Source organism: Amyelois transitella, chromosome 2 (assembly GCF_032362555.1).
Source record: "Amyelois transitella isolate CPQ chromosome 2, ilAmyTran1.1, whole genome shotgun sequence".
Taxonomy (NCBI): domain Eukaryota; kingdom Metazoa; phylum Arthropoda; class Insecta; order Lepidoptera; family Pyralidae; genus Amyelois; species Amyelois transitella.
The window spans coordinates 6,505,271-6,531,278 of NC_083505.1; the positions used below are offsets into that span (position 1 = coordinate 6,505,271).

At 34.6% G+C, this 26,008-nt stretch overlaps 3 protein-coding genes across 5 annotated transcripts; 1 reads left to right on the forward strand and 2 right to left on the reverse strand.

Annotated features, from left to right (window-relative positions):
• Positions 1-19,211, forward strand: LOC106143119 (protein timeless). Of its 3 annotated transcripts, none has more exons than XM_060946647.1 (17): positions 1-194; positions 6,551-6,654; positions 7,434-7,984; positions 11,053-11,206; positions 11,390-11,640; positions 11,736-12,040; positions 12,679-13,039; positions 13,117-13,308; positions 13,481-13,581; positions 14,116-14,314; positions 14,633-14,847; positions 15,479-15,957; positions 16,551-16,751; positions 17,027-17,192; positions 17,461-17,565; positions 18,179-18,397; positions 18,594-19,211. In XM_060946647.1, exons 2-17 carry the CDS (start codon positions 6,558-6,560, stop codon positions 18,766-18,768), a joined length of 3,771 nt encoding a protein of 1,256 aa, XP_060802630.1. In that variant the 5' UTR covers positions 1-194; positions 6,551-6,557; the 3' UTR covers positions 18,769-19,211. The 3 variants fall into 3 exon arrangements, with proteins under 3 accessions (XP_060802630.1, XP_013200570.1, XP_013200571.1); XM_013345116.2 differs by having other exon boundaries at positions 1-190; XM_013345117.2 differs by lacking the exon at positions 1-194 and adding an exon at positions 4,734-5,079.
• On the reverse strand, positions 19,204-24,750 carry LOC106143120 (uncharacterized). The gene is made up of 2 exons (XM_013345118.2): positions 24,703-24,750; positions 19,204-20,117 (listed from the first exon to the last, which is right to left on the reverse strand). The coding sequence occupies exons 1-2, from the start codon at positions 24,730-24,732 to the stop codon at positions 19,464-19,466; spliced, it is 684 nt and encodes a 227-aa protein (XP_013200572.1). The 5' UTR covers positions 24,733-24,750; the 3' UTR covers positions 19,204-19,463.
• Positions 21,092-24,664, reverse strand: LOC106143121 (actin-related protein 2/3 complex subunit 5-B). The gene is made up of 3 exons (XM_060946656.1): positions 24,385-24,664; positions 22,407-22,478; positions 21,092-21,511 (listed from the first exon to the last, which is right to left on the reverse strand). The coding sequence occupies exons 1-3, from the start codon at positions 24,523-24,525 to the stop codon at positions 21,272-21,274; spliced, it is 453 nt and encodes a 150-aa protein (XP_060802639.1). The 5' UTR covers positions 24,526-24,664; the 3' UTR covers positions 21,092-21,271.
• Positions 24,751-26,008: the final 1,258 nt, after the last annotated feature.

Below are 26,008 nucleotides of genomic sequence, written 5' to 3' on the forward strand. Positions count from 1 at the left end.
GTAGGCGAATAACATAGTATCTCTATCTAGTTGGTGGTGAATAAGGTGAATGAATTCACATTTCTTTTACCGTACATAAAAAGTTGAGAAATTTGAACTCTGGAAAATATCCATATTTATATAAGTGCTTTAATTAAGCTATGTTTGGGTGGTTTGTTGAAGTATATTGTAAATCGAACACAATCCCAAGGTAAGTAGGTACTTAAGTATTTAATTATTTTGTAGTAATGACATCTGTGGCTTCCACTTTATATCTTCCTACGTACAACTTTTAAGGGTAAAAAATACCTGACCTTAGAAGTTTAAGTTAGACCCTATAGTAATAGTAGCAGGCAACCGACATAGTTTCACGGTCTCTTATATCACTAACTGCTGTTTTGATCTAACATCAATGACTTTTGTTTTTAAGATATTTTATTTTAAACCCTTCTTCTCAAAGTTGCAATGTTGACGTTTCAATAAAAAAATGCCAGGGCCTGAAAATTTTGCTGGAATTGCTGCCGGCAAGATTCCCAAAATGAGATTTTACTGGGAAAATTGATAAATAATTTTTCTTCTAATTAAATCTTGTGATTTTTTAGGCGATGGGCTAGCAATCTGTCACTATTTGATTCTCAATTCTATCATTAAGCCAAATAGATAAGCGTGGCCTGTCAGTCTTTTTAAGACTGTTGGCTTTGTCTACCCCACAAGGGATAAAGACGTGACTATTATGTATATGTATTCTAATTTAAGTGAAATATATTAAATTCACATATGTTTATGTTCGCTTTGATACTGGAATTATAAATTATTCATAATATATAATAAATCTGAGATTTCCCAGTACAATTGTTATATTCCTAGTAAAATTTCCAGTAAATTACCAGTAATATTTCCCATGCGATTGACAATTAATAATGAGGTTTTATTAAAAAAATCTTATATTTTACTGCCTTATTTACATAACCTGTTACATTATAGGGACATTTTTATTAGCTGTATTAGGTACATTTATATAGGGACATTTTTATATCATCATAATTACAAACCCCAAAAATTATTCTTAACGATGTCTTGCTTAGCCCATTTCAAATATGTAAACTTCACCATCATCAGTACTGTGTGGTGCCTGGCACCAATACAAAAAAGAATAGGACCACTCCATCTCTTTCCCATGGATGTCGTAAAAGGCGACTAAGGGATAGGCTTACAAACTTGGGATTCTTTTTTAGGCAATGGGCTAGCTACCTGTCACTATTTGAATCTCAATTCTATCTTAAAGCCAAATAGCTGAATGTGGCCTGTCAGTCTTTGCAAGACTGTTGGCTCTGTCTACCCCGCAAGGGATATTGACGTGATTATATGTATGTATGTATGTAAACATCACCAGATAATTGCAAGAATGTATAAAATCACTTTTTGGCATACAACGGCTATCATTTAAATGTGTTGTTGTAAATTTGCCACAAAGTTAATTTGTCACAAAAAAAGCATGTGGAATTTTTGCCACACCTTTTTACTACGCTTTTATATTAGCTTGGGTTGTATGTATGTATGTATGTATGTATGTATGTATGTATGTAACGGAATCTTTGAGCTTAATTTTCACTGATTTCTAAACGTCTGATCAACTTGGAACTTTGCACACGTATCAAGGATCGATGACAATGCAATATTTTGATAAGAGTTTCTCATTATCCTTATTAAAACTGCCAGGATTAATAAATTCATTTTTAGATCCTTCGTATGAGAGTAAGAGAGACAGAGATAGCACCAGTGCCAGTAATCTCCATACAAGAAACCAAGAAGTTCTGACGTATAATGAGTCAAAAAGAGATGTAATATATTTCCATATAATGTTACTATTAACCTGAGGCTTCTTTATTTTATCGCATTGCTCCATTTAGAATTACCATTAGAAACAATAGTAGAATTAGTAGAATATTTTAAAACAATAAAAAATATATAAGTAATAAAACAAAAGTAATAAATGAAAATTGAATAACTAAATTTACAATAATACTAGAATAAAGTTACTACCTACAGAACTTTGCGATATTTAATACGTATTTAACATATTAATGCAATTCTTGAATTAACATTAGGTATCTTTTGCCTATTTATAATAGCAACACTGTAATACTCGTTTGGAAAATGAGTGACAGTTCAGTTTATTTATGTCAAATAAGTTTTGCAGTAAGTTTTGATTGAATTCGATTCGAACACCTGTAAACTTTCTTTCTGTTGTTTTTACCGGTGCCTGTGTATTTACCTATTTGCACTTTGTTTTGTGCTGATAACTTGTCGTTATTTGGAGTTTGGAATCTTCCGTTGAGTCGAGCTTTGTTCTTCCGGATATTCGTGTGATTTTATCATCTGAGATTGGACTCTGACTGTGTTTACTGTGTTGTGCAGATATTTTGAGATAGGACTCCTGTAAAAAGTACCTTATTATTTGAGATAGGAGTCCCAAGTTTGTGTTTGTTTTTGTGAAAGACAGATTTTACAACAAAAGTGCCACGATGTCTTCAGATAAACTTTGTTGCGTTCCTGGTTGTAAAGGCAGTGGAGGTATGTTTGAAATATTTTTGTTCCTGTATCAATCTGCCTCTTAATCTTGTGGTTTGATTCCTGGCAAGGCCACAATCGAAAATTATTACGTTTGCTGGATAGTCAAAAATATTATCAACAGTGATTTATCACTATAAAATTCTTTTCAACTGGGTTTAACAATCATCATACATATAATATCATCATCATCATCACATATAATCACGTCTATATCCCTTGCGGGGTAGACAGAGCCAACAGTCTTGTAAAGACTGATAGGCCACCTTCAGCTATTTGGCTTTAAGATAGAATTGAGATTCAAATAGTGACAGGTTGCAAGCCCATCGCCTTAAAAAGAATCATGATGATGAGAATATTATGAGATTTAATCCAATCAGGCCACATATAACTTTAAGAAAGTTAGTTGTGAAAACCTCCGGCGATGGGCGCTTGGTTGCGAAAGTCTTTTCTAGTAAGATAGTTATACCAGAAGTGTTAACTTCCAAAAAATAATTGTATAAAAAAAACTAAAAAACTACCCGTTTTATTGCAAATCGAACTAAAAAATAGAAAATAAATAATAGTTTAAAAAAAACTAAAAAACTACGCTTTTATTGCTGATCAAACTAAAAAATAGAAAATAAAAATTAATGACAAAGGAATTCAGTAGTAGCAAGTCGAACAATCAGTTATAGTCAGTTGTAGTAGTAATTACCTCGGATTAAAATTATAACAAAATTAAATTTATAAACAAAACAATTTAAATCAGAGTAAAAAGCGTGGGGTGCATTTTACTTCATTTTCATAACTCTCTTGTCATAAATATATGCTAATAGAATGATTTTAATATTTACTACATCAGGCACCCCACGCTTTTTACTCTGATTTAAATTGTTTTGTTTATAAATTTAATTTTGTTATAATTTTAATCCGAGGTAATTACTACTACAACTGACTATAACTGATTGTTCGACTTGCTACTACTGAATTCCTTTGTCATTAATTTTTATTTTCTATTTTTTAGTTTGATCAGCAATAAAAGCGTAGTTTTTTAGTTTTTTTTAAACTATTATTTATTTTATTTCAAGTTAATTCATCACACTTTAATATAACACTTATTTCTTAATCATAGCTTTAGGTTTTCAACCTTATATCTAATACAAAAATCACAGATCAATTTGATGGATTTACATTTAGAAAACACAGGACAGGACACAAGGAAAAGCAAAACAAAGATTCATTTGTTGAACACCAAGGAATGTTTTTGATATGTTCAATAAATATCACAGCAATTAACAAACATATTTCTTAACTTCTACATAATCGTAAATAAGGATAAAATATTTTTCTTTTATTTTAATAAGTAAAGATATTCCTTTTATTGTTTATTTTATATACTTGGATGACCAACAGCAAGTTTTGCAATCATTAGATTTTTAATTTAGTTTACAACATATCTGTAACAACAACAACTCACTGAACTGATAACAAGTAAGATGCATTGACCGATAGGGTTGGTTGTTATGTCTAGAAAGAGATAGATGCAGCAAACGAGCGAGCGCATGAGCCCTCCCTCGCTTGCTATTTATATCATCTTTCCTTGCCTATAGCGTGCAAGAGAATAATCACTATACTTGCTGTTTTACTACTTGTGGCAAATTTACAATAATCCGAACCTACCTGTGCCGAATTTACACATACGTTTTAACGTATGTGACAATTTAACTTTGTGGCAAATTTACAACAACCCCTTTAAATCTTATATATTTAAAATTCTCGTGTCACAATGTTCGTTCCGTACTCCTCTGAAACGGCTTGACCGATTCTCATGAAATTTTGTGAGCAAAGTGAGTAGGTCTGAGAATCGCCCAACACCTATTTTTCATATCCCTTAGTGATAAGGGTTGTTCACCCTTAACATTTCTTTTTAATTAAACATTACTTAAAATTTATTTATACCCATGGCAAATTTATGTTTGCCGGGACAGCTATTATATCTATAGCAATATGACTATTTTCTTGTTTTGTACTTCTCTTTACTTATTCTTTTACGATTTATCGATTTTGGAGCCCTTACCGTGTCACTGATAACATACATACATAGGCACTTACTGTTTTGATCGTATGTGAATGTGAACGAACGCCACACCAGGCGAGCGGTAAAGGAGGGAGGGAGGGAGAGAAGGTAGACTAATCATCCAACACTCAACGCACTGCGATGAGAGCTCGCACGTGCAGTGTACACGCGACCAGCGTGAACGTGACCTACTATTGGCTCGTAAGACAACGTTGTTTACGGTCACGCGGCGGCATATTTTCCTGAATACGTTTCAAATAACTTTTATGCGAATCTTTTTACGTCAGTTAGGGGACCCCTTCAACTTTTTCTTTGACGTCGTTATCCCTGTGATGAGAAATTTGTTGTGTACCTATTAATTTCAACCGCGAAAATGTGTAACCTCAGTCGTGATTGTATTATCGTGCGGTGTGCTTTTGGTCTAATAATCAACAAAGAAAGTGTCCATACAGTATAAAGATTTTTTATATGTGAGTAAATTGATTTGATTTTAACCCAGTACCAAAAAGGAGCATAACTACTTTAAGTTAGATGTGCCTGTAGACACAATGAATGAATTTTGTTACCTACTTAAGAGAGAGGTAAATGAGGGACCCGTGTTACCTTTTGGTTACCGTTATGGTATCCAAAAAGTTACCATTATTCTCGGCAGCAGTACGTTCGAACCTAATTTATTTAGTAATTTATTATAAATAATAATATATTATAAATAATAAATGACCAAAAAGTGTTTTTGAAATGAATGATACAAAATTAAAAAAGAACATTAAAGATGAGCTTTGTAAGAAAGCCTATTACAGCACGAATTATACTAATGACTAGCTGTTCCCGCGACTTCGTTCGCGTGGAATAGTTATTTTGGGCATCAATGAAGCCCTCAAGATGAATAGTTTTCCCCGATTTTTTTCACATTCTCCATTATTTCTTCGCTCCTAATAGTTGCAGCGTGATATAATATAGCTTAAAGCCTTCCTCGATAAAAGGTCTTTTCAACACAAAATAATTTTTCAATTTGAACCAGTAGTTTCTGAGATTAGCGCGTTCAAACAAACAAACTCTTCAGATTTATAATTTTAGTATAGATAAACATGTGTGGCCCAAGCTTGACATAATGGCCTCTTTAAATGCTTATGCATTTTTGATATGGGGTTGACATAATTTGTACAGTGTGTACATAATTTATATTATCTTTACTTATTTGACGAATTATTCGTATTGAAATAATTCGTTCTACATTCATTAATGTTTTTTAATGTAGACAATGTGCATTCGTCCACGATTAAGATTTAAGAGATCTATAAGTACCTATTTGTAAATTTACGTCCGGTGAAAATCTGCAGTGTAGTTTGTTCCGCCGCTTCTTCTACACATGCGATTTGGAAGCGGTCTATTCCATTCAAATATTATAAATGCTATTTACGCATTTTACTTCGCTGTTTATTTATTTTTTGGTTTGTTTGTTACCTCATCATGGGTTATCTACTGAATTAATCTTCTTGAAGTATTACTATATAAAATTAAAAGTCTGAAAAAGGACAGAGGACATAATATTTTCATCTCAGAAAAAATTATAGTTCCCGTAATATTTGCGAAAATCTGTATTTTTTGTAGATGGCGTTCAATTCGATGATTTTCAACAAAAAGCGACGAATTTAATGCCGTCTAAAAATGTCGTTAAATTCTTTTACGCTTTTTGAAGATTTACGCGGGCTAAGCTGCGGGCAAAAGCTAGTATTATATAAGGTGGAATTAAAATCTTTCGAAGGAATTTAATTTTCCTACGATTACAGCACAGCACACACACACACACACACACACACACACACACACACACACACACAGCGCAATTCATTGTTAACTGCAACAAATCATTGAAGCTTTAAGAAATTAGTCGAGATAATCCCATGTGTTCATTATATATTATATATTTTTTTATTCTAGATAGAAGATGGAATGGGTACTCCGAAGCCCTCAGATACACAGCACATTTGGTAACCTGGGATTTACACATGGAGATGGGTATCACGTGAATGAAAACTGCAATGGTAAGCTTACACCTAATAATATAACGTGTCCTTTTAGACTTTTCAGGACTGTGAGTTCTGTCTTTAACGAAGGGATTAAGACGTAAATTATATGTATTACGTAATACAACCATTTAAAACGTAAATATCAAAGTTTCAATTAATACTTTTAGAATAAAGCTAGATTTCCTTATAACACCTCCCAGCCATTGTCTGGAAGTTGCTAAATAGGTTGTGTGCTGTCGTGGTCAGCATGGAGAATCGAAAAAGTGGGTTTCTCTAGCTAAGCGTGTACATGATGGATCACGCTGTCATGTCGAGCCCCAGCTCTTTCCTTACACTCATATACAAATGATGATTTGGCTTCGGCGTCTGAGTTGTTAAGTCAGACGCCGTAGCCAAATCATCATGTTTACAAAGAAGAATCATAGATCTGTATAGGTACTTATTACAAGAATAACACTCGTTTGTATGTATAATGTGCCGTGTCTCTCCTGACAATTTAAAAAATGGATCACTCTATCTCTTTCCCTTAGATGTCGTTATTAGTGACGCTACATTAATTTAGTGCAGTATGGTGTGTCTCAGCTGTCTTCTTGCGCAGATTGTAAAAGTCAAACAACGCTTATACACTTGGGATTAGTTTTTTTGGCGATGTGCTAGCACTTTTACTATCTGAATCTCAATTCCATCATTAAGCGATTCAACTGAACGTGACCTACGAATCTTTCCAAAATGATTTATCATATCCTATAAAAAGGGACAAAATTTTTTTTCTCATCGTAATGTTTTCATTTCAGCGGCCCTTGAGACGATCCTGCACAATATTTTAACAGAAGACAAGTATTTAAGATCATATCGTAAAAGTATTCGTTTTGGTGAAAATATAAAGAAAGACCTCATCCCATTGTTGATAAATGCAAAAAACGATACGACATTGGAGCTATTGATTAAAATATTGCTTAATTTGACTATACCTGTAGAATGTTTGCTCTCTGTGGAATTAATATCACAAACAGATTTTGGACGGCATACCGTATTTGAGATCAATAATTTGCTTACGGCTACGAAGGCAGCATTTACGGACCATCGAACAACTAGAGTTATCATTGATTTTTTAAAGAAATATTTAGATAATGAACAGAAATCAAAATTATCTATGGAACAGTGCACGAATATCAGCAATTGCCTTTTATTGCTGAGAAATATACTACATATACCTGAAGACAATAGTGGCCAAAGCCCTAGTTACAATGGAACAAATAGCTCTGTGCAAAACCAGATTCTGTGGAACATTTTTAGCCAAAGTATTGATAAGGTTCTTATTAAGCTGATGGTAATGCCTGATGCGGTAAGTGATTATTTGTTATTAACGTTGAAATTGCTTTTAAATATCCACCAGAAGTTGTTAAGTACGACCGTTTCGACACACGTTCATTATTTATTTTGTAGATAAATTATTAGCTACCTATTGAACTTCTTTAATGAAGTTTACAATTCGGAAAAATTCGATAAATAGTTCTTGATATTAAAAGGTAAATGAATTTTGAGGAGGGTTGCAAAAGATACAGCGTCATAACGATTTATTACTAGGCATATTTTACTAATTTACTAACAATACTAAAAGTGCTTTATGAAGATAATTATTTAATTAATAATTAAAAAAGTATTATTTAATGCAACTTGGGTGTTGTATGCTGAGTGCAAAAAAATAATCCTCACTTTATTGATGTACCTAATATCCCAACACAATAAATGCGAAAGTAAATTAATTTTTTTGTTACCTCTTCACGGGTTATCTACTGAATAATTCTTAAGATGTCACATATATATAATTAAGAGTCTGAAGAAGGACATACACCTTTTATCACAGTTTATATTACAGTTCCCGTGGGATTTGCAAAAATCCTGTATTCTTCTGTATGTGGCCCTTTTTATTCCTAGGTGGCGTTTGTAGTAGGTGCTAATTTCGAATTTTTGGTCCATGGCGTTAATTCGTCACTTTTTGTAGATGGTGCTAAATTCATACGGGCGAAGCTGCGGGTAAAAGTTAGTTTACTATAACTTTACTGTGTAATTTTAACGTTGTGAAGATTTTTCGCTTTTGTTTAAATAATAAGTTTATTTATTGTAATATTATGATTAAGTCCCTACTATTGAAAAAATGCCACATTTGATAATGCAGATATTTTTTTATTTTTTTTATAATATAGCATATTAGCTTTTACCCATTGCTTCGCCCGCGCCTATTAAGCGCCACCTACAATAGAATGTATTTACCTTTGTATGTGTGTCTACATTAGAAATAAGAATCCACCAAAAAAAAACCATTCCCATCTCTGTTCCGTCTTTCCCGGATATCATAAAAGGCGACTACGGGATAGGCTGGGTTTATTCTTTTAGGCGACAGGCTAGCAACTTGTCCCTATTGGAATCTCAATTCATTGGTTCATTGGGCAAAACAGCTGAACATGACCTATTAGTATTTTTCAAGAGTGGCTCTGTTTACCCCGCAAGGGATATAGACGTGATTACATGTATTTAAGTACAAGTGGAAACAGGTATTTCGTAAGTCCCATGGGAATTTTAGTTTTTACCGGGATGAAAGGTATGCCCTTCTCCAGATTCTTATTCAGATTTTATGAAAATTGATTTAGATGATAATGCTTAAAGAGGTAACAAACATTCAAACTTACTTTCGAATTTATATTTGACTAGCAGTGCCCGCGACTTCGTCCGCGTGGAATAGTTATTTTGGGCATCATTGAAGCTAAGGATGATTAATTTTCCCTGATTTTTTTCACATTTTCCATTATTTCTGCGCTCCTAAAAGTTGCAGCGTGATTTTATATAGCCTTAAGCATTCCGCGATAAATGGTGTATTCAACACAAAAATAATTTTTCAATTCGAACCAGTAGTTCCTAAGATTAGCGCTTTCAAACAAACAAACTCTTCAGCTTTATAATATTAGTATAGATTTGGATTAGTTTGGATTTTTTGCATTGGAATACAAGAAGCAGATAAAGAATTGATAATGCACTATTGGACTTATGTATTGTTTTTGAGCTTTTACCTATAGAACAGAACGAATATAACTATGTATTTATAGAACCTTTTACGAAAAATGTTTCCCTCCGTTTGTTCTACGAGAATGTCTGCTGTTTTTATGGCTCCGCCCATAAACATATTTGTTTTCATAGACGTAGAAAAAAGGAGGACGGAGTGTGTAATGGCGGCGTTGTATGCATGTGTGAGTAGAAAACTTGTCATGTCGTGAGATAATCTATGACGTAATGGCGACCAACTGTAGGGTTGCCATCAGTCCGGGTTTCCCCGGATTTGTCCTAGTTTAGAGGGCATCCGGGGAGCGTCCGGGGAAGGTTTCATTTGTAGACCGGGTTTTAAAAAATTAATAAATAAAAAAAATTTGGGCCGCCCGCGAGACACGCTCTATACTCGCACACCACGATCAACCGACGAACCAAGTATATTCACCGTAAAAAAGCTGATTTATATAAACAATTTGTAACAAATTGTAATATGATTCTGTGTTGTTAAAATAATGAATAAATAAAAAAGTGATTTATGACATTTTCAAATGTCTTTTATTGCATTGTATATATTTAAAAGATCTTGTTGACATGTCCGGCTTTCGGACTCTAAAATCCGGGGTTTTCGCGCGTCTTGTCCGGTTTTCCAAATTTTAGAGATGGCAACCCTAACCAACTGCCACACTATTGGTGAGAGTGTGTGCGTGAGGCGTGTATATACACAATGGGCATATACTTACATACTATTAGTGCCTTATTTTGCCGTACACTAAAACTCAATCTGTTTTTTTTCCGACGTCTATGTTTGTTTTCTTGTTCGTGTTGGATTTTTTTTTTTGGAATTAATTGATTTGTTTCATTTAATTTTGTGCCCAAAGCTGCATTCTGTTATGCTAACTGTATTGTGTGATTGTACAAATGAAAGGACTTGGTTGAAGTAACCCTGAAATTCTTTTCTTTTTATTTTCAAGAAAAAGAACACATTTAGGCGATGCAATGGGAACCTGTCGTTATCATTGAATTTTACTTTAATAATTATGCCATCCATCTAAACGTGGTTTTTGAGTTGTGGAACTTTTTGCTCTATCCTACACGTAAAGGATAAAAACGTGATAAGTGTATGTAAAAAACGTGATCTGTATCGCGACAGTGAAACTAGTAATGTTTTAATAACTAAAATAGGTAGGTGTGTTTTAGCGAGTTTTTTTCATTTGCTTAAATGAACTCCTTAAAATTTTTTGCATTCAGTGTTAATAATTAAGTATTAAGAGCACGCTTTTAATTTTTCATAATTTAAACATCAATTTTGTTATAAACGAAGTTGGTTTAAGGGTTGAGATGTGTGTTTTGTATTTCTTTTCTTTCCAGACCTACTGGGGAGTAACAATGGTACAACTTATAGCCTTACTTTACAAGGACCAACACGTCGTCACGCTGCACAAACTATTGAATCTATGGCTAGAGGCATCTTTGTCAGAAAGTTCCGACGACAATGAGAGTAATACTTCTCCTCCCGACCGAGGTAAACTGATTTTGAAACTATGATGATACATAAGTATAAACATACAGAGGGAATAAAAAATTGTTACTACTAAAAATACTGACTCTATTGAAATAAATGATTAAAATAAATTATTTTTATATCACGTAATAAATATATGACATTGGTTTGCCCATGGTTTTAAACTACTTAATGTATTTACAGGAAGTGAAGATTCATCTCCCATGTTGACTTCGGATCCTACTTCAGATTCCTCTGATACGGGTGGTAGTGGCAAAAGCAATGATGAACCCAATTCGGTAAATAACGGGTGGGACTCTACTGCTTCCATGAACAATATAAGTGAGAATGGTAATCAACCGTACCAAGAAACAACACTCGCTGAAACTAAAGTTACTATTCAAGACAAGAGCGATTCCATTGAAAATACCGTCGAATCTCAAAAATCTGATGACGTAATATATAATTTAATGCTACTTGTTTATTCATGCAAATATGCATATTATTATTATGATATGTCATAATATTATAGCTTTGTTTGTTTAAACAGGATACTCACACAAGCTTGGGCGAAAAAAAAGCAAAGAATCTATCGGAACAAAGTTCGCACGCTCAACCAGATAAAAAGAGTGAAAAGACTCCAGTGTCTGAAGCTTCTGACTGCGGGTATGGAACACAAATGGAAGTACAGGAATCTATATCTACATCAAGCAACGAGGATGAGCTCCCGACGAAGAAACCTGTCCATCAAAAGCCACATAATCCCAAGCAGAGAGCAAATAACAAAGTGCGCTCAGGTGTTATGTTGCAGTATAGAAAACGGAAGAAAATCGTAAAAAGGGGCAAAACGAATACGTAAGTATTATTATCAATGATCAAGTGTAATAAATAGGCATATGTATGTCGAAAATATGGAATAATTCATACATACATAGGTACATACTCGCACATACATACATATGGTCACGTCTATATCCCTTGCGGGGTAGACAGAGTCAACAGTCTTGAAAAGACTAAACGGCCACGTTCAGCTATTTGGCTTAATGATAGAATTGAGTGCTGAATGTGGCCATTCAGTCTTTTCAAGACTGTTGGCTCTGTCTACCCCGCAAGGGATATAGACGTGACCATATGTATGTATGTATGTATAGAATTGAGATTCAAATAGTGATTTTGCAAGCCCGTCGCCTAAAAAAAAACCTGAAAAAAGAATCCCAAGTTTGTAAGCCTATCCCTTAGTCGCCTTTTACGACATCCATGAGAAAGAGATGGACTGGTCCTATTCTTTGTTGTATCGATGCCGGGAACCACACGGAATAATTCAGTAGTAATTAATTTGTAAAATTTTGTAGTTCTATAGTAAATTTAAATTTGTGGATGGGGAAAAGAAAGTTTCAGGTCGCCTTCTTATGCGAACAAACATGTAATATTATGTATACTTATTGCGACATGTGATGTTTACAACACTCAATATTTTTATTTTATTATTCCAGCATAAATATCCAAGGTCTGTCACATAAAACACCTACAGACGACGATATATCCAATATCATGAAAGAGTTCACCGTGGTTTTCCTTTTGAAAGGATATAATTCCTTAGTTCAAACACTTCACGATCAAATTTTAACTAACAAGCAGGTAGAAATCGATACATCGCATTTCTTTTGGCTCGTCACATATTTTCTGAAATTTGCCACGCAAATAGAACTGGACTTGGAGCACGTTTGTTCAGTTCTCACATATGATATAGTATCATACTTAACTGCAGAAGGTGTTAATTTGTGTGAACAGTTTGAGCTGGCAATAAAATTAGATGGAAACGATTTGAAGCCTAGCCTAAGGAGACTGCATCTGGTAAGTAATTTTTAACATGTATTTATTATTAATTCGACACCTCTGGACGGATCATAATCTGATTACGTTTTTTTAAGGTTGTTACTGCCATACGAGAATTCGTACAAGCGATGGAAATATACAAAAAGTTGGGACATATGTGTAAAGATGACCAAGAAACATTATTAAAACTACAAGTAAAAATGTGTGAGACTGAAGAATTGAGATCATTACTAGTTCTTCTCTTACGTTATTATGATCCAAAATATCATTCAAAACAGTATTTACAGGTGAGGTCATAAGATTAAAAATAATAATAAATTTATTTATTTTACAACTTACAGTAGTATAAATTTCGTGAGCGTAAATTGTAAATGTATTCAATAAGCGAATGTGTTACCCTCTCGATCCGTTGTACCTATGACGCGCATATTATGCATCACAAAATGTTTTGCTTTTCAGGACTTGATTGTAACAAATCACAATTTGCTGATGTTCTTGGATAGCGTTATGAAGTTGCCGGAATACAGCGGCAGCACCAATATGAACGATCATATAAGGCAGTATGTATAATATTATTACCCACCATGTTGTAACCGCGCAATACAGGATTCCATAGTCGGCCACCACTGTATAACGACGTTTTGTGAGCGGCAATTGCGCAATTTTCCATTGTACTTGTACAATATCTTTATTTTGTCAATGTACGTTTTATGAGTAAGTCGATTGCGCTTTAACTCGTAAAGCCTTCGTTTCTGTGTATGTCGCAGGGACGACTACGGAAGAAAAGTTTGAAAAACCGGTCTAGAAAAAATAAATCTAAGGCGAGTGGATGTCAATCAGACGGCCAATTGTAAAATTACTTTCCGCATTTGATTTGAATATTTAAAAAAGTCACGTGCTATAATGTGAGATCCTGACTTTCAACGCTTGGCGGTTTAGTATACGCGTGGAAATACGAAAATACAACACAGAGAGGAAGATACTATCATTATTGTCTTATATCTTAAATAAATAAGTCGAATGGATATATTAGAATTTATTCCGTTACAAGATAACATCTTCATGTGTCGATAATTGGATAATTATGTTTTAAGGTTTGCGACACCTGAAATAATGTTTCAATATGGACTTCTATTGGAGGACTACGCTAGCAATGGCGAATTCGTAAACGATTGTATCTTCACGCTGATGCATCACGTTGGAGGCGAATTGGACTCACTTATTACTTTGTTTCAACCTAAGATACTAAAAACTTTTACTTCTATTTGGAAATCCGAATTTGAAATTTGTGATGTAAGTGCGCACGACCCATATCTATTTAATTAAGCCCGAATGGTAAGATAGACATATGGGTTAAGAGTTATTATTTTATTTTGGTCCCAGTGCCTTAGATAAAATGTGGATGGAAACTTCTCTGCAACGTAATAATAATATACATTTTTGCCGTTGCATTAATTATCTTCAAACTGAATTGAACTGAGTCAACCAACTATGCTCCATAAAATTTAAGATGGTTAGAATGACACCAGATAAGTTTGTGTAATACATTCCATATTCTTCTCGAATTCACAGAATTTCAGAATACACTAAAAGTACATTGTCTTTCTTCAGGATTGGTCTGATCTCATTGAGTATGTTATAAATACTTTTATCAAGAAACCGCACACGCTACAGAGCAACACTAACTTTAGACTAACTACGGAATGTTTCGACGACGATAAAATATTTGTCAAACCTGTGGCTACTCCTATCAAAGTGGTGAAACAAAACATCCATAACAAGGCTAAAAAAGATGTGAGTCCTTCGCCCGATTCATCTAAGGATAAGTGAGTACGATTATTAAATGCTTTTATGCTTAATAAATATACGGCGGGAAATTAAATTTTATCATCACTAACATACATACATAAAATCACGTCTCTTTCCCGGAGGGGTAGGCAGAGACTACCTCTTTCCACTTGCCACGATCTCTGCATACCTCCTTCACTAATCACTAATTTTGTTCTAATTGACCAATATACATACATATGTTAATTAATTTCGTGAGCTGACATTATCTTTATATATAAAGCTAGCCTTCGACTTCGGCCTGGACAACAAGTCCCGCTATGGAAGTTTTGTCACTCCTTGAAACGTGTCCGCAGAATGTGAGACTGTTCTACGGAAAATAGACGCTGCTTATTTCCGAGTTCTTGGAGTACACACCAAGCATTATTTTCCAGCACTACATCTCTATCGCGACTTATCTTCCTTCTCTCTACTTGTCGTAATGTCGGCAGCGTACAAAAATATGAGGAAAATGAGGGTACGCACAAATTGGTTTTTGTGGCCTTAGTGATATCACCTTTCCTCATATTATCCAAAGCCGATCTCTTGGCAGCAATTCGTCGCTTTTTCCCGTCGATACACCCGCCGTTATAACCTGTATGTAATATAACCTTTATTAATTATTTCTAGTTGGACGGAAGAAGAATTATCTTCATTGAGTTGGCTCTACATGCAATGTAGCAGTCTGTCAGATGTTATCGGAGAAATCATCAAACTTTACAAGGAAGACGGTATTATTAAGACTAGAAGTTCATTGATAAAGGAACTTTTGAAACAGAATCTCATTAATGATGACGAATATAAACAATATCAACAGCAGGAGACTGAACGCACTGCTAAGATACTTCAAGTTCACGAGGTGGCTAGAGATGACGAAATTAGCAAATTATGTGACCATTTAAAGAATGACGGAAAATCAAAGTTCTTGGATTGGGTACAGAAAGTTCTCCTTGACACGTGTTTTGCTAAACATTACATCGAAAAGAAGAACAATGAGCAAATCGAGACCCCGGCAGAGAATAAAGAATTTAAATTGATGAATTTCGAGCTGTTCAAAAAGAAATCGAGTAGATTGCCGGAAATGTCGCCCGTCTCTTATCATTCTTTACGTACGTATTACACTAATTGGGACAATTAATGTCTTTACAATACCTTCCGTAGAAGTTATGCAATTTTATATTTATTATCCACCTATCGTATTCATTGTTTACGCAAATAGGTTTGCTACTTAGTTGACGTAGAACAACTGATCTAGTGTATATATACACAGTGTGCCCATATTCTTCTCTTTTTTACTTACTATCCGAAAAAATAACTTTGGTTTATATGCATATTCCTGTCAAATTGCTTTAAAAGGAACAAGCTTCAAATGTGGGTGATATTCGCCAGATATATTTCACAAGCTTTAAATTTTATTGCATCGTATTTGCATAGCTCATAGACCGATAATCTTGACAAACTGGTAGTTGTTGGGAAAGTAGACGGTAAAAGACCAAGGGGCTGATCTCCTACCCGCTGGTTGGCCCAAGTCAAAACAAGTAATGGGACTTACTATAGCCACTGTCCTAAGAAAAGCCGAAGACAGAACAGCCGGAAACAGCTCGTTAGCGAATCCGTCAAACCGTTTCAAGTCGGACACTGCCTTCAGTAATGAAGAACACGATGAAGAAGAAATTTTATCATAAATATTTTTTTATTTCAGTGTTGAATCAGTCCGTGCCACTAGTTCCGTGGAACTGTGAGCAAGCATCTATTTGCAAGGATTTGAAGTTCCTTCAACTACTGCATAAGCTGGGTTTCCATATGCCAGTCGATTCCGGAAAAGTTTTTATTCGGATACCACATTTTTGGACTTCTAACTTCCTCTGCGAAGTAGCATCGAAAATATCGCCCATAGATACATGTACGTTATTTTTATTCATTACTACAACTGTCATTTATAAATGCAAAATCTGTTTTTGTAATAGGATTGAATTACTATTTTCACTATTGCTTGTAGCTTATAAATTTAAAAGTTTTAAATACTCTTCAATAAATATCGCCTTAGCAAGATAAACATATTATTGAACAACCAGATAGATGTCGAAATGAAACAGGCTTTTTTTGACACTCTTTGGAGTTAACTGCGCTCTTAAAACTTTTGTCCGACTTTTGTTTATTTTTATAACTCCATTTCAGCTAAACTGAAGTTTTCTTTGGACGATGTATTGAATGACGCCACACCTTGTACTCAAAACAGTTTTAGAATACCATCGGGCCTCGTTAGCGACATTACTATGATCGAGACGCCAGACAATTTTTATCAACAAAAACATCTCGCCGCAATGGTCAACTATACACCAATGTAATTACTTACTTACTAATTTACTTACTAGTTTTTACCCTTAGCTTCTTTAGAATAAATAAATAAATATAAATATATACGATTTTCTTAAGTGATAGAGAACTTATCTAAAATATTAATTTTGGGATTACAAATGTAAACCAATGTCCCTTCGCGATAAGTCATTACCGTGAAAACATAATAATTTTCAAGATGAAACACCACCCATCATCATAGATGTTGACAGCCTGCAATTGAATGGCATCGATTTAATTATTATTGTTTTCAGGCCCGGGTCATCTTTTAATCCCGAGAATGAAGAATTACATAGACAAAACTGGCTAGACGTAGTGCAAAAGTCACAGGAATATAATATGTCACTGGGGATGGGAAGGTGAACTGTCATTTCATTATTTATTATAAATCATTACCTGTTATACTCGCGTATTATCTTGCACGTACACGTCCTCGGGGCTTGGTGCTATGCGCCGAATATTGGAGCCGTTTAGTAAAGGAAGAGTACCATCATCATCCTTTAGGCATCCAATTCCGTTATCTCCAAGTAGCCCGAGGTTAGCTTATGATTATATAAAAAGGGGGATAATTCTGTTATTTACTCGATACAACTCCCGCTTGATGTGTCAACAGGGATTCCTTTGCTCGTCTCTTAGAAAATCCGTGAAAGAGATGGACTCTTTTATACAATATGTATCGAAAGCTCTGTCCGATTTGCTAACGTCATGTTGGAAAGCTAAGTATTTATCAGTTAAGAGCCAGAGAAGAGTATAAAATAAATACCTCACTGGATGATGTAGTCATTATAACTTGGAATTAGCTAAATATTGGCGAATTAATATACCTTAATTTCTATTTTGTTTTTAATTTATAACTTTTTATGTTTATCTGTAGGTATTTTTGTTACTTGGCAGACGGGTTTTATACTTATTGCTCTCTTCGGATTGGACAGGTTTTTGTTACATATTATAGGTATGTTAATTAAATTTTAGTTCTCTGGTTGAAAAAGATGAAAGATGCATGGACGCGGCTATGCAGAGAACCGCGGCCGACGTGATCGTAGCCACCCCCACCCCGCTATTAGACGATTTGAGAAATACCCCCACTCTCATGTCAGTTTCCTCGCTCGTCATGCCACCTATCATGAGCATGAAGCAGGACAATTCTAATTACCATCTGAACTTAGCCGAGTCAGAGTATTACAATAATAGGTGAGTACTTTTAGGAAAAGATTGCAATATCTACATCCCATTTTTGAAATCTCTAGAAATATGTCAGAACTACAAGTTTCAAGTTGAGACAAAAGGATAAATTATGATTCATTTTAGAGATTTTAAAAGTAGAGGTGAATCCTATAGATTTGTAGTAATTAAAACTTTTTGTAAAACAAATATCTCTGCGTTACAGCGTGTGTGAAACTGCATCTGTTACCTCCAATTTAACCAGAATGTACATGTCAGACGAAGACGATAAAGAAGTATTAATTAATCCCGTCATTGACGTTAGTACCATGTTGGACGACCAATTTTCAAGTGATTCCGAAAGCACTATCGCAGAAAAACGGCCGCGAGTTGAATTTTAACAGGTTTTTGCAGGTATTTTACTTAAGAGTAGGTTTTATAGAAGCTGGCATTGATGTATAAGTATTTGTTACAATTAAACTACAATTAAAATGAAACAAATCATGATGATATTTTTAGCTATGTACCTAAAATTAATAATAAATTAGCTATAAAATATACTTACAAAATGAGAGAATATAAAGAGTTCGAAACTAGTAATTATATTTACTGTTTTTTGTAATTTAAGGAATTGTTAGTGTGCATTTTAAAACATGTTATATACCTACCTAATAATAATAATAGAAGCGAGAGCTGTGTTTTTAAATAATTTATAAATTTTAATAATTTTTATTGTATTTTTCGTATAGCACCCATGAAAAGTTGTTTCTATTCTACTATAAAGAATTATGTAATAAGTAGATACATATTAGGTGTTGTAAAATAAAACAGTCACGTAATTCAAAACTTGTTTTTATTATTGTATAAATTACAATATTTTCAGCACTATACATCTAGCAACAACAATAAATCAATTCAACAGATAAATAGGCAAGGTATAAGACAGGGAGGTATTTACAAGGGAACATTCACATTCACACAGGCACGAGATATACATAATTCCAACAAAGCAAGTATTTGTGCGGTCGGCCGAATTCACTTGCATTGCGGATATGACTCAAACAAACAGTTTTAACGGTTACAAGTTTTAGTCATGCTAATGGTAATGAAAACCTTTGCTAGCACCGTTCTTGTTCAGTTGATTCTTTTCTAGGTAGTCCTTAATGGCTTTATCGTAGCTTTTGGTGTCATCGGATTCATTTCCGTCTTTACCCGTGTACCCGTAGTAGTTGGAAGCGGCCTCGCCGTATGGACTCCCGCTCGACCCCTCTGAGGAGTCGTCTTGGAAGTTTTGGTGACCCGAATTGTATCCGTTAAAGCTCTGTGGCGCAAAGTGTCCAGATTCATGTGCAGGCGTTTCTTGTACTTGGTAGAACTTATCCTGGTCACCTAAATGGGGACTCCCTTGGAATCCGGTATATCCGTAGTTTGCATTGTTAGAATCATGTTCTGGTTGGTCAGATTTGGTATGGACGATATGAGGTACTTTGATGATTTGCGGAACTGGAACAGGGTATGGCTTTGAGATGGGCACTGGATATGGAACTTTTTCTCTCACCTTGACAGGGTATGGCACTGGAACCTTTACAGCGATTGTTTTGGTTATCTTGATCACCTTTACTGGCGTTTCTGGAATTTCTACATGTTGGCCAAGATTTTCTAATTCAGTTTCATATCCTTCCACAGGTATCACGTGGGAGTGTTCTGATGCGTAGCAGTAGTATAGACAATAAATTAATGCAATTAATTTCTGTAACAAACAAAATACGAACGTATTAAAGTTAATAACTCACATTATAAAAGATGTAAGAAGAATTGGTAAGCTCGTCATCACAGTATTCATAACCGCGTCTGATCAAAAAAGCCGGAGACAAAATTACATAAATCGTTATATAACTTCGATATTTCCGTATTCCAAACAAAATACATAACAAAAACTATAAACGGCTTTGAACATAACTAGAGTGACCGCAGCAACGGATGGTTGTTCTTTTTCAACTAACCAGTAGTTCCATTTTTTCTCGTTGAGTGTACAACGACACGCGAAATACTATCGAGTGACTAGTGCAATGAGAGGCTTTTATATCGTGCATTCTCTTTTAAAGAGACAGGCCGAGCCGCACCATTTACTTTCTTTATTCAGAAGTTACATGCAAGCTCATGGAAGTCGGTCACATTAATGACAGAATTCGATTAAAATTTTTTCCTCAAATTAACTGGAATAGGGGCGTCAGTTGGTAAGATGCCGGAAAAAGGAGCATGATGCACACGCACAGGTTCGAATTCTATTGCGGCCAAGGTACCTACCTACTATAAAACAACGAACGACCCTGCCTATAAACATGGACTCTTATTCTGAGTATGATGTTGGTAGTTTGTATTAAGTTATTCAAATGTTTATTTTGATTTTTAATAGACGATTTTGTGTAGTCATGAGTGTCAGAGTCGCTTCTTATCTTACTTAATGCAATCCAAAATCATGGTCCTATGACCACAATTCCGAGTTAGTTAGTCATGCATAAATGTTTTTTATTTTGGGATGAAAATGGAACTTTAATATTTTTCGACAAAACGAATTTAATGTTATTTAGGTTTGCATTGTTCCAAAGGTCAGAAGGGATTCGCTTCGGTTAAAAACAGTATTTAGCCAATCCAGTAATAGGTGATCACGAACCGGGAATAACGCCGTGAGGGGGAATGATAATGGAAGTAAAAATCTTGAAAAAAAATTAATCCATTTATTTTACAGGTAATTTGATAATTTCTTTAAATGTTAAACTTAAATATTGAAATTTTAAAGCAACCTGCCACACCATTTGGTACTTTACTGAAAGCTGATTGATGAATTAATTGAGCTGGAACCTTGTTTATCTTTCTTATCAGAAAAGAAAAATGTGGTTATATTTAAACACGCATTCTATCAGATAGAACTCGAACAATTGAACCAGAACCCCCCACATTAAAGGCCTTTTCATGCCAGAGTAACAAATGGCCGCTGGAGCCCTCTGAAGGACACTCGAATCCTCTATAAATATACTTCATAAGGATATCAATGTCATCTGATGATAGACTGCTCACAGCCTCTTCAATTTGTCCAGACTTGATAGCAAGCAACACTTTCAATGTCAATGCCAGTGCATTGTCCTGCAAAACATAGGGTAATTAACTTATTTTTATTTATAGGACTTTGGAAAATCATATTCTTGTTTCTTCTGGCATTAATAAATATAAATATATACGGGACAAATTACACAGATTGAGTTAGGCTCGAAGTAAGTTCGAGACTTGTGTTACGAGATACTAACTCAACGGTACTATATTTTTATAATAAATACTTATATCTATATAACGAATTTTCTCTAATTGTCTATATAGTATTTATTATAAATATAGTATCGTTGAGTTAGTATCTCGTAACACAATTTTCGAACTTACTTCGAGGCTAACTCAATCTGTGTAATTTCTCCCGTATATATTTATATTTATATAGATAAACATCTAAGACCCAGGGCAATCAGAGAAAGTTCGTTTCTCATCATGCCCTGACCGAGATTCGAACCCGGGACCTCCGGTGTCACAGACAAGCGCATTACCGCTGCGCCACAGAGGCAGTCTACAAATCATTTAATCCTAGTAACATCCTTACCTCTCTCTTTCGAGAAGAGTCTCAAGGTGTTTTTTCACCACAATCCTGAATTGGGTAAGTTCTACACAAAGTGAAATGTGATTTCCTGATAACTGCAACCTTTGCAGTGGAACCTAACCCTTATTGGATCATGGCATTTAGGTACTGCCCTAAATGAATGTGCCTATTACCTAAGTCGCCTTTTACGACATCCATGGTATGATGGTGTGGTCCTATTGTAAAGTGCCAAGAACAACATGACACAGCAAAAATCATATTTTAAAGATAATATGTATTAGGAATGATAAAAATTGCATTTTAAAATGACTATACTGAAAATTCCGTACAAAAACATACTAGAGGTGAATGAATAGTACCTATATGAATAGGTATGATAATATTTTGCAAATCTACCTTCACTTGCTGGTTTGCTGACCCCAGTGGAGCATTGCTCAAAACAATTTGAAGGGCTTCAATATATCTACCTGTACTGTGGAGTTAAGGAATTTGTAACAAAATAAGAAAATTTTAACTTATTCATATCCTACTCTTGAGCCTTTTCGCAGTTGCATATTTTTACTAAGTTTATGCATTTGGTCATAGCTCTTGGATCACTATAATTAAAGTATTATTTACTACCACAAATTTTTGTAAATTTAAATTCTCTAATCTGGTGTTGGCATAAACTGCCTATTCTGAGGTGAACATGCCAATGCACATGTTCACATTCGTAACCAACCAACTAATAATATACAAACGAAAGTATCTCAATATGTAGAATCCAAAATAGGTGATGGTGACATCAAAGGAGCAGCACGAATTCTATTTTCCGATGATGCCGTCGCACCCAATACGCCGGAGACTCTGCTTTGCGAGATAAGCATCCACTTTCCGAAAATCTCCCACATAAACCTAATGACAGCGACACCCTCTGTCAATTTCTCCGTCTTTCAGAAGTGGCTCGGCCGGTGGTCTCGACGGCTTGTCGCCTCAACATCTTAAAGACTTGATAGGCGGCTATTGCGGGACCGTCAACAGCGAGCTTCTGAAGGATCTTACTAACTTGGTTAACGTGATGCTGGCCGGAGAGTAACAGCTTCCATCTATACTAATATTATAAAGCTGAAGAGTTTGTTTGTTTGAACGCGCTAATCTCAGGAACTACTGGTTCGAATTGAAAAATTATTTTTGCGTTGACCATTTGTTTGACCATTAAAATGTGAAATAAACTTTTATTAATTAAAAACAAAACAAGAATGATTCATCCTTGAGGGCTTCAATGATGCCCAAAAATAACTATTCCACGCGGATGAAGTCGCGGGCACAACTAGTTACAGATATATTGTACCAATTTATGTGCCTTAAAAAAGAAGGACGGCGGCGTCAGGCCTATTGCCGTTGGGATGTCTTATAGGCGTCTCACTTCCAAAATTTGCTGCAGATGTGATACATCTCTTCTTGGTAACTATTTTCAACCTTTGCAGGTGGGTTTTGCAGCTAAGTGTGGGTGTGAAGCCGCCGTCCACTCTGTCCAAACCTTTTTAGATAACCAAGAGGTAAAAAATGCTTTTAATCCTGTGGATAGAGGCGCTTTGCTGACGAGAAAATAATATAATCCTCCGTGATCTTCCAACCATTCATATTTCAGCCGCTCTAGAACCAAACAGTCTGGATCGGGATGATGGCAATAGACCGGATGGTATGACTTTGGTGCCCTGGAGATTGGGATGGCTTTTGGTGTGGGATGCTATTTGTGTCGATACACTTGCGCCATCTCATCTTCAAGTTACCAAATCTAAGGCGGGTGCTGTAGCAAATGAGGGGGAAAACCTTAAAAGGCGCAAATATGTAGGTATTGGTAAAAACGATATATTTCAACCTTTTGGGGTAGAAACTCTGGGATCGTGGGGCCATTGCCATTCAAAATGGCAATGCTGCCAGCCTTCTGGGCACACTCCCGCATATTGATGCTATACTGGGACTCTACAATTTGTAAATTAAATTTTAGTATGTAATCATCTTTTTTCTTTCTTTTTTATAAGTAGTTTTAGCTTTAGTTTTATAATGTATTAGATAATTTTGTAATTGTGTAAATATAATAATTATGAGTCTGGAGAAGGACATGGACTACTTTTCATTCTGATAAAAACTTAATTTTCTATGTTATTTGCAAAAACCCTGTTCTTTGTAAGGGGTATTAACTTTACGTGTGTAGGTGGCGTTAAATTAATTAACGAGAGCGGATAAAAGCTAGTTATTAAATAAATATCCAAGACCTTGGTTAAGTAAGAAAAAGATTACAATGTGTGACTCATTATGTTGTTAATATACAGGACACTTGAGTTTAAATTTGAAGGCGTGGCAATAATATTATTTAATATTGAAAAGGATATTGATTTAACAGAGCTGACACTTCATTTTCGTCAGGTCCAGTGGGAACAGATTGTTCAGCTTCTTCTTCTTTGAAATTGTCTTCATTATATTGATCTATATCAATTTTTCGGAAAGCAGAATTGAATGTGTTTTTAGCCATTTCAGTGCGAGCTTCACAAATGTAGATTATTTACTTATAGCTTTTTTCACAAAAGTTCAATTTTGTTTTATTTTCTTGTAAAAGACTCAAAACAAAACTAAACTAAATGAAGACAAAAATTGTTAATCAGAATGATTGACATTTGACATTAACTGTCAAAAATTTACATTTTTATACCTGAATATCGCACTGGCTCAGACCATCCATGGCACATATCCAAGGACACTGAACCGCAGCAGTGTAATGTCTTTGATTAGAAATAAAAAAGAAAATCACGAAAGTCTCGTGAGCTCAAGTGTCAAGTCTTAGGTCGTATTCATAAAATCGCGTACCAAGGTTACTACGTATCTGGTAAATAAATACCAGATATCAAAATACATGCAATTCCATAATGTGCTGCAATAAGGAACAAAAAGGTTTATATAAAATCTTTTGTAAAAAGGACCGCCTCCAATTGAAATCCTTTTGAAGTCAGTTAAATTTCTAAATCATTTTGTCAAGTGTGTTAAACTTGACACTTTTCTCAGTCTCGGTCAGCGAAAGGCTAAGTAATCGCAGACCTACATACTCGTACATGCCCAGCGAGCCGTCCGACAAAAATATAATTTTAAAGTAGGTAATTTACTGGAAAATAATACCAAAAGCAATATTTTTACATACAGGTCAAATTCGTTTGGGTAACGTAATGCTTCAAGTGTTTTAATTAAAGTTGAACACACAATGTTGTTAGTTATGCTATTAATAAGATTTTTTTCCAAGAGCTTAATAATCAAATGCAGTAGTATGAGTAACATGTGTCTGAGTAAAATACTTTTAAAATATTTTATGAGAAAATAGTCTCAATAGTTATTTAGACACAAAGCTTAGAATGGCAAAAAACAAATGCTTGATGGTTTAAGAGTTACACACACGACTACGGTCCGTAACTTGTTGGTAGGTAATAAACATCATTTTTTTATTAAAGGCACGTCGAGTACTTACAAGAAGTTACAAGTATTTCGGACTGAGCCCTGATTCACCTGATTGTCAGTGCAAGTAATAGGCACGTTCAACTGAGTAAAATACTTTGAAGTGGATTACAATAGGGATGTGACATTGCTGATAAAAAATCGATTTTTTTCTTATCGATTTATTTTTTAAGTATGAAAAATCGATTTATAAATAATCGATTTTTCTTAAAAAAATAATCGATTTTATTACATTGATAGATTTTTTCCAAATTTTTCAATTAATGTCAAAATAAACGCTATATACATTATATCAATAGATGTATTCATTAAAAATAAATAACAGAAACAGTAAGTTCTTATATAATCAACACAAATTAAAGTTTTTAACAATCAAGTTTGAAAAATGAAGTTTCAGCAACGAATAATGAATAACAACCGAATGTCGGTAAAATACTGTTCATCGACTAACTCCATCTAGAGAATGTTTGATTAAATTAATGATCTAAACTGTTTTAAAAGCACAGAAAGAATGA

What these genes read in the sequence shown, in the direction of transcription:
- LOC106143120 (XM_013345118.2), bottom strand. Translation starts at nt 24,732, where the DNA reads ATGGATGGTCTGAGCCAGTGCGATATTCAG. An exon ending in TGAGCCAGTGCGATATTCAG is followed by an intron (nt 20,118 to 24,702) that starts GTATAAAAATGT and finishes TGTTTGTTACAG; the next exon opens with AAATTAATTGCATTAATTTA.
- LOC106143121 (XM_060946656.1), bottom strand. Translation starts at nt 24,525, where the DNA reads ATGGCTAAAAACACATTCAATTCTGCTTTCCGAAAAATTGATATAGAT. An exon ending in TGTCAGCTCTGTTAAATCAA is followed by an intron (nt 22,479 to 24,384) that starts TATCCTTTTCAA and finishes CTCCACAGTACA; the next exon opens with GGTAGATATATTGAAGCCCT. An exon ending in CAGCAAACCAGCAAGTGAAG is followed by an intron (nt 21,512 to 22,406) that starts GTAGATTTGCAA and finishes TATGTTTTGCAG; the next exon opens with GACAATGCACTGGCATTGAC.
- LOC106143119 (XM_060946647.1), top strand. Translation starts at nt 6,558, where the DNA reads ATGGAATGGGTACTCCGAAGCCCTCAGATACACAGCACATTTGGTAAC. An exon ending in CGTGAATGAAAACTGCAATG is followed by an intron (nt 6,655 to 7,433) that starts GTAAGCTTACAC and finishes TTTTCATTTCAG; the next exon opens with CGGCCCTTGAGACGATCCTG. An exon ending in AATCTCAAAAATCTGATGAC is followed by an intron (nt 11,641 to 11,735) that starts GTAATATATAAT and finishes TTGTTTAAACAG; the next exon opens with GATACTCACACAAGCTTGGG.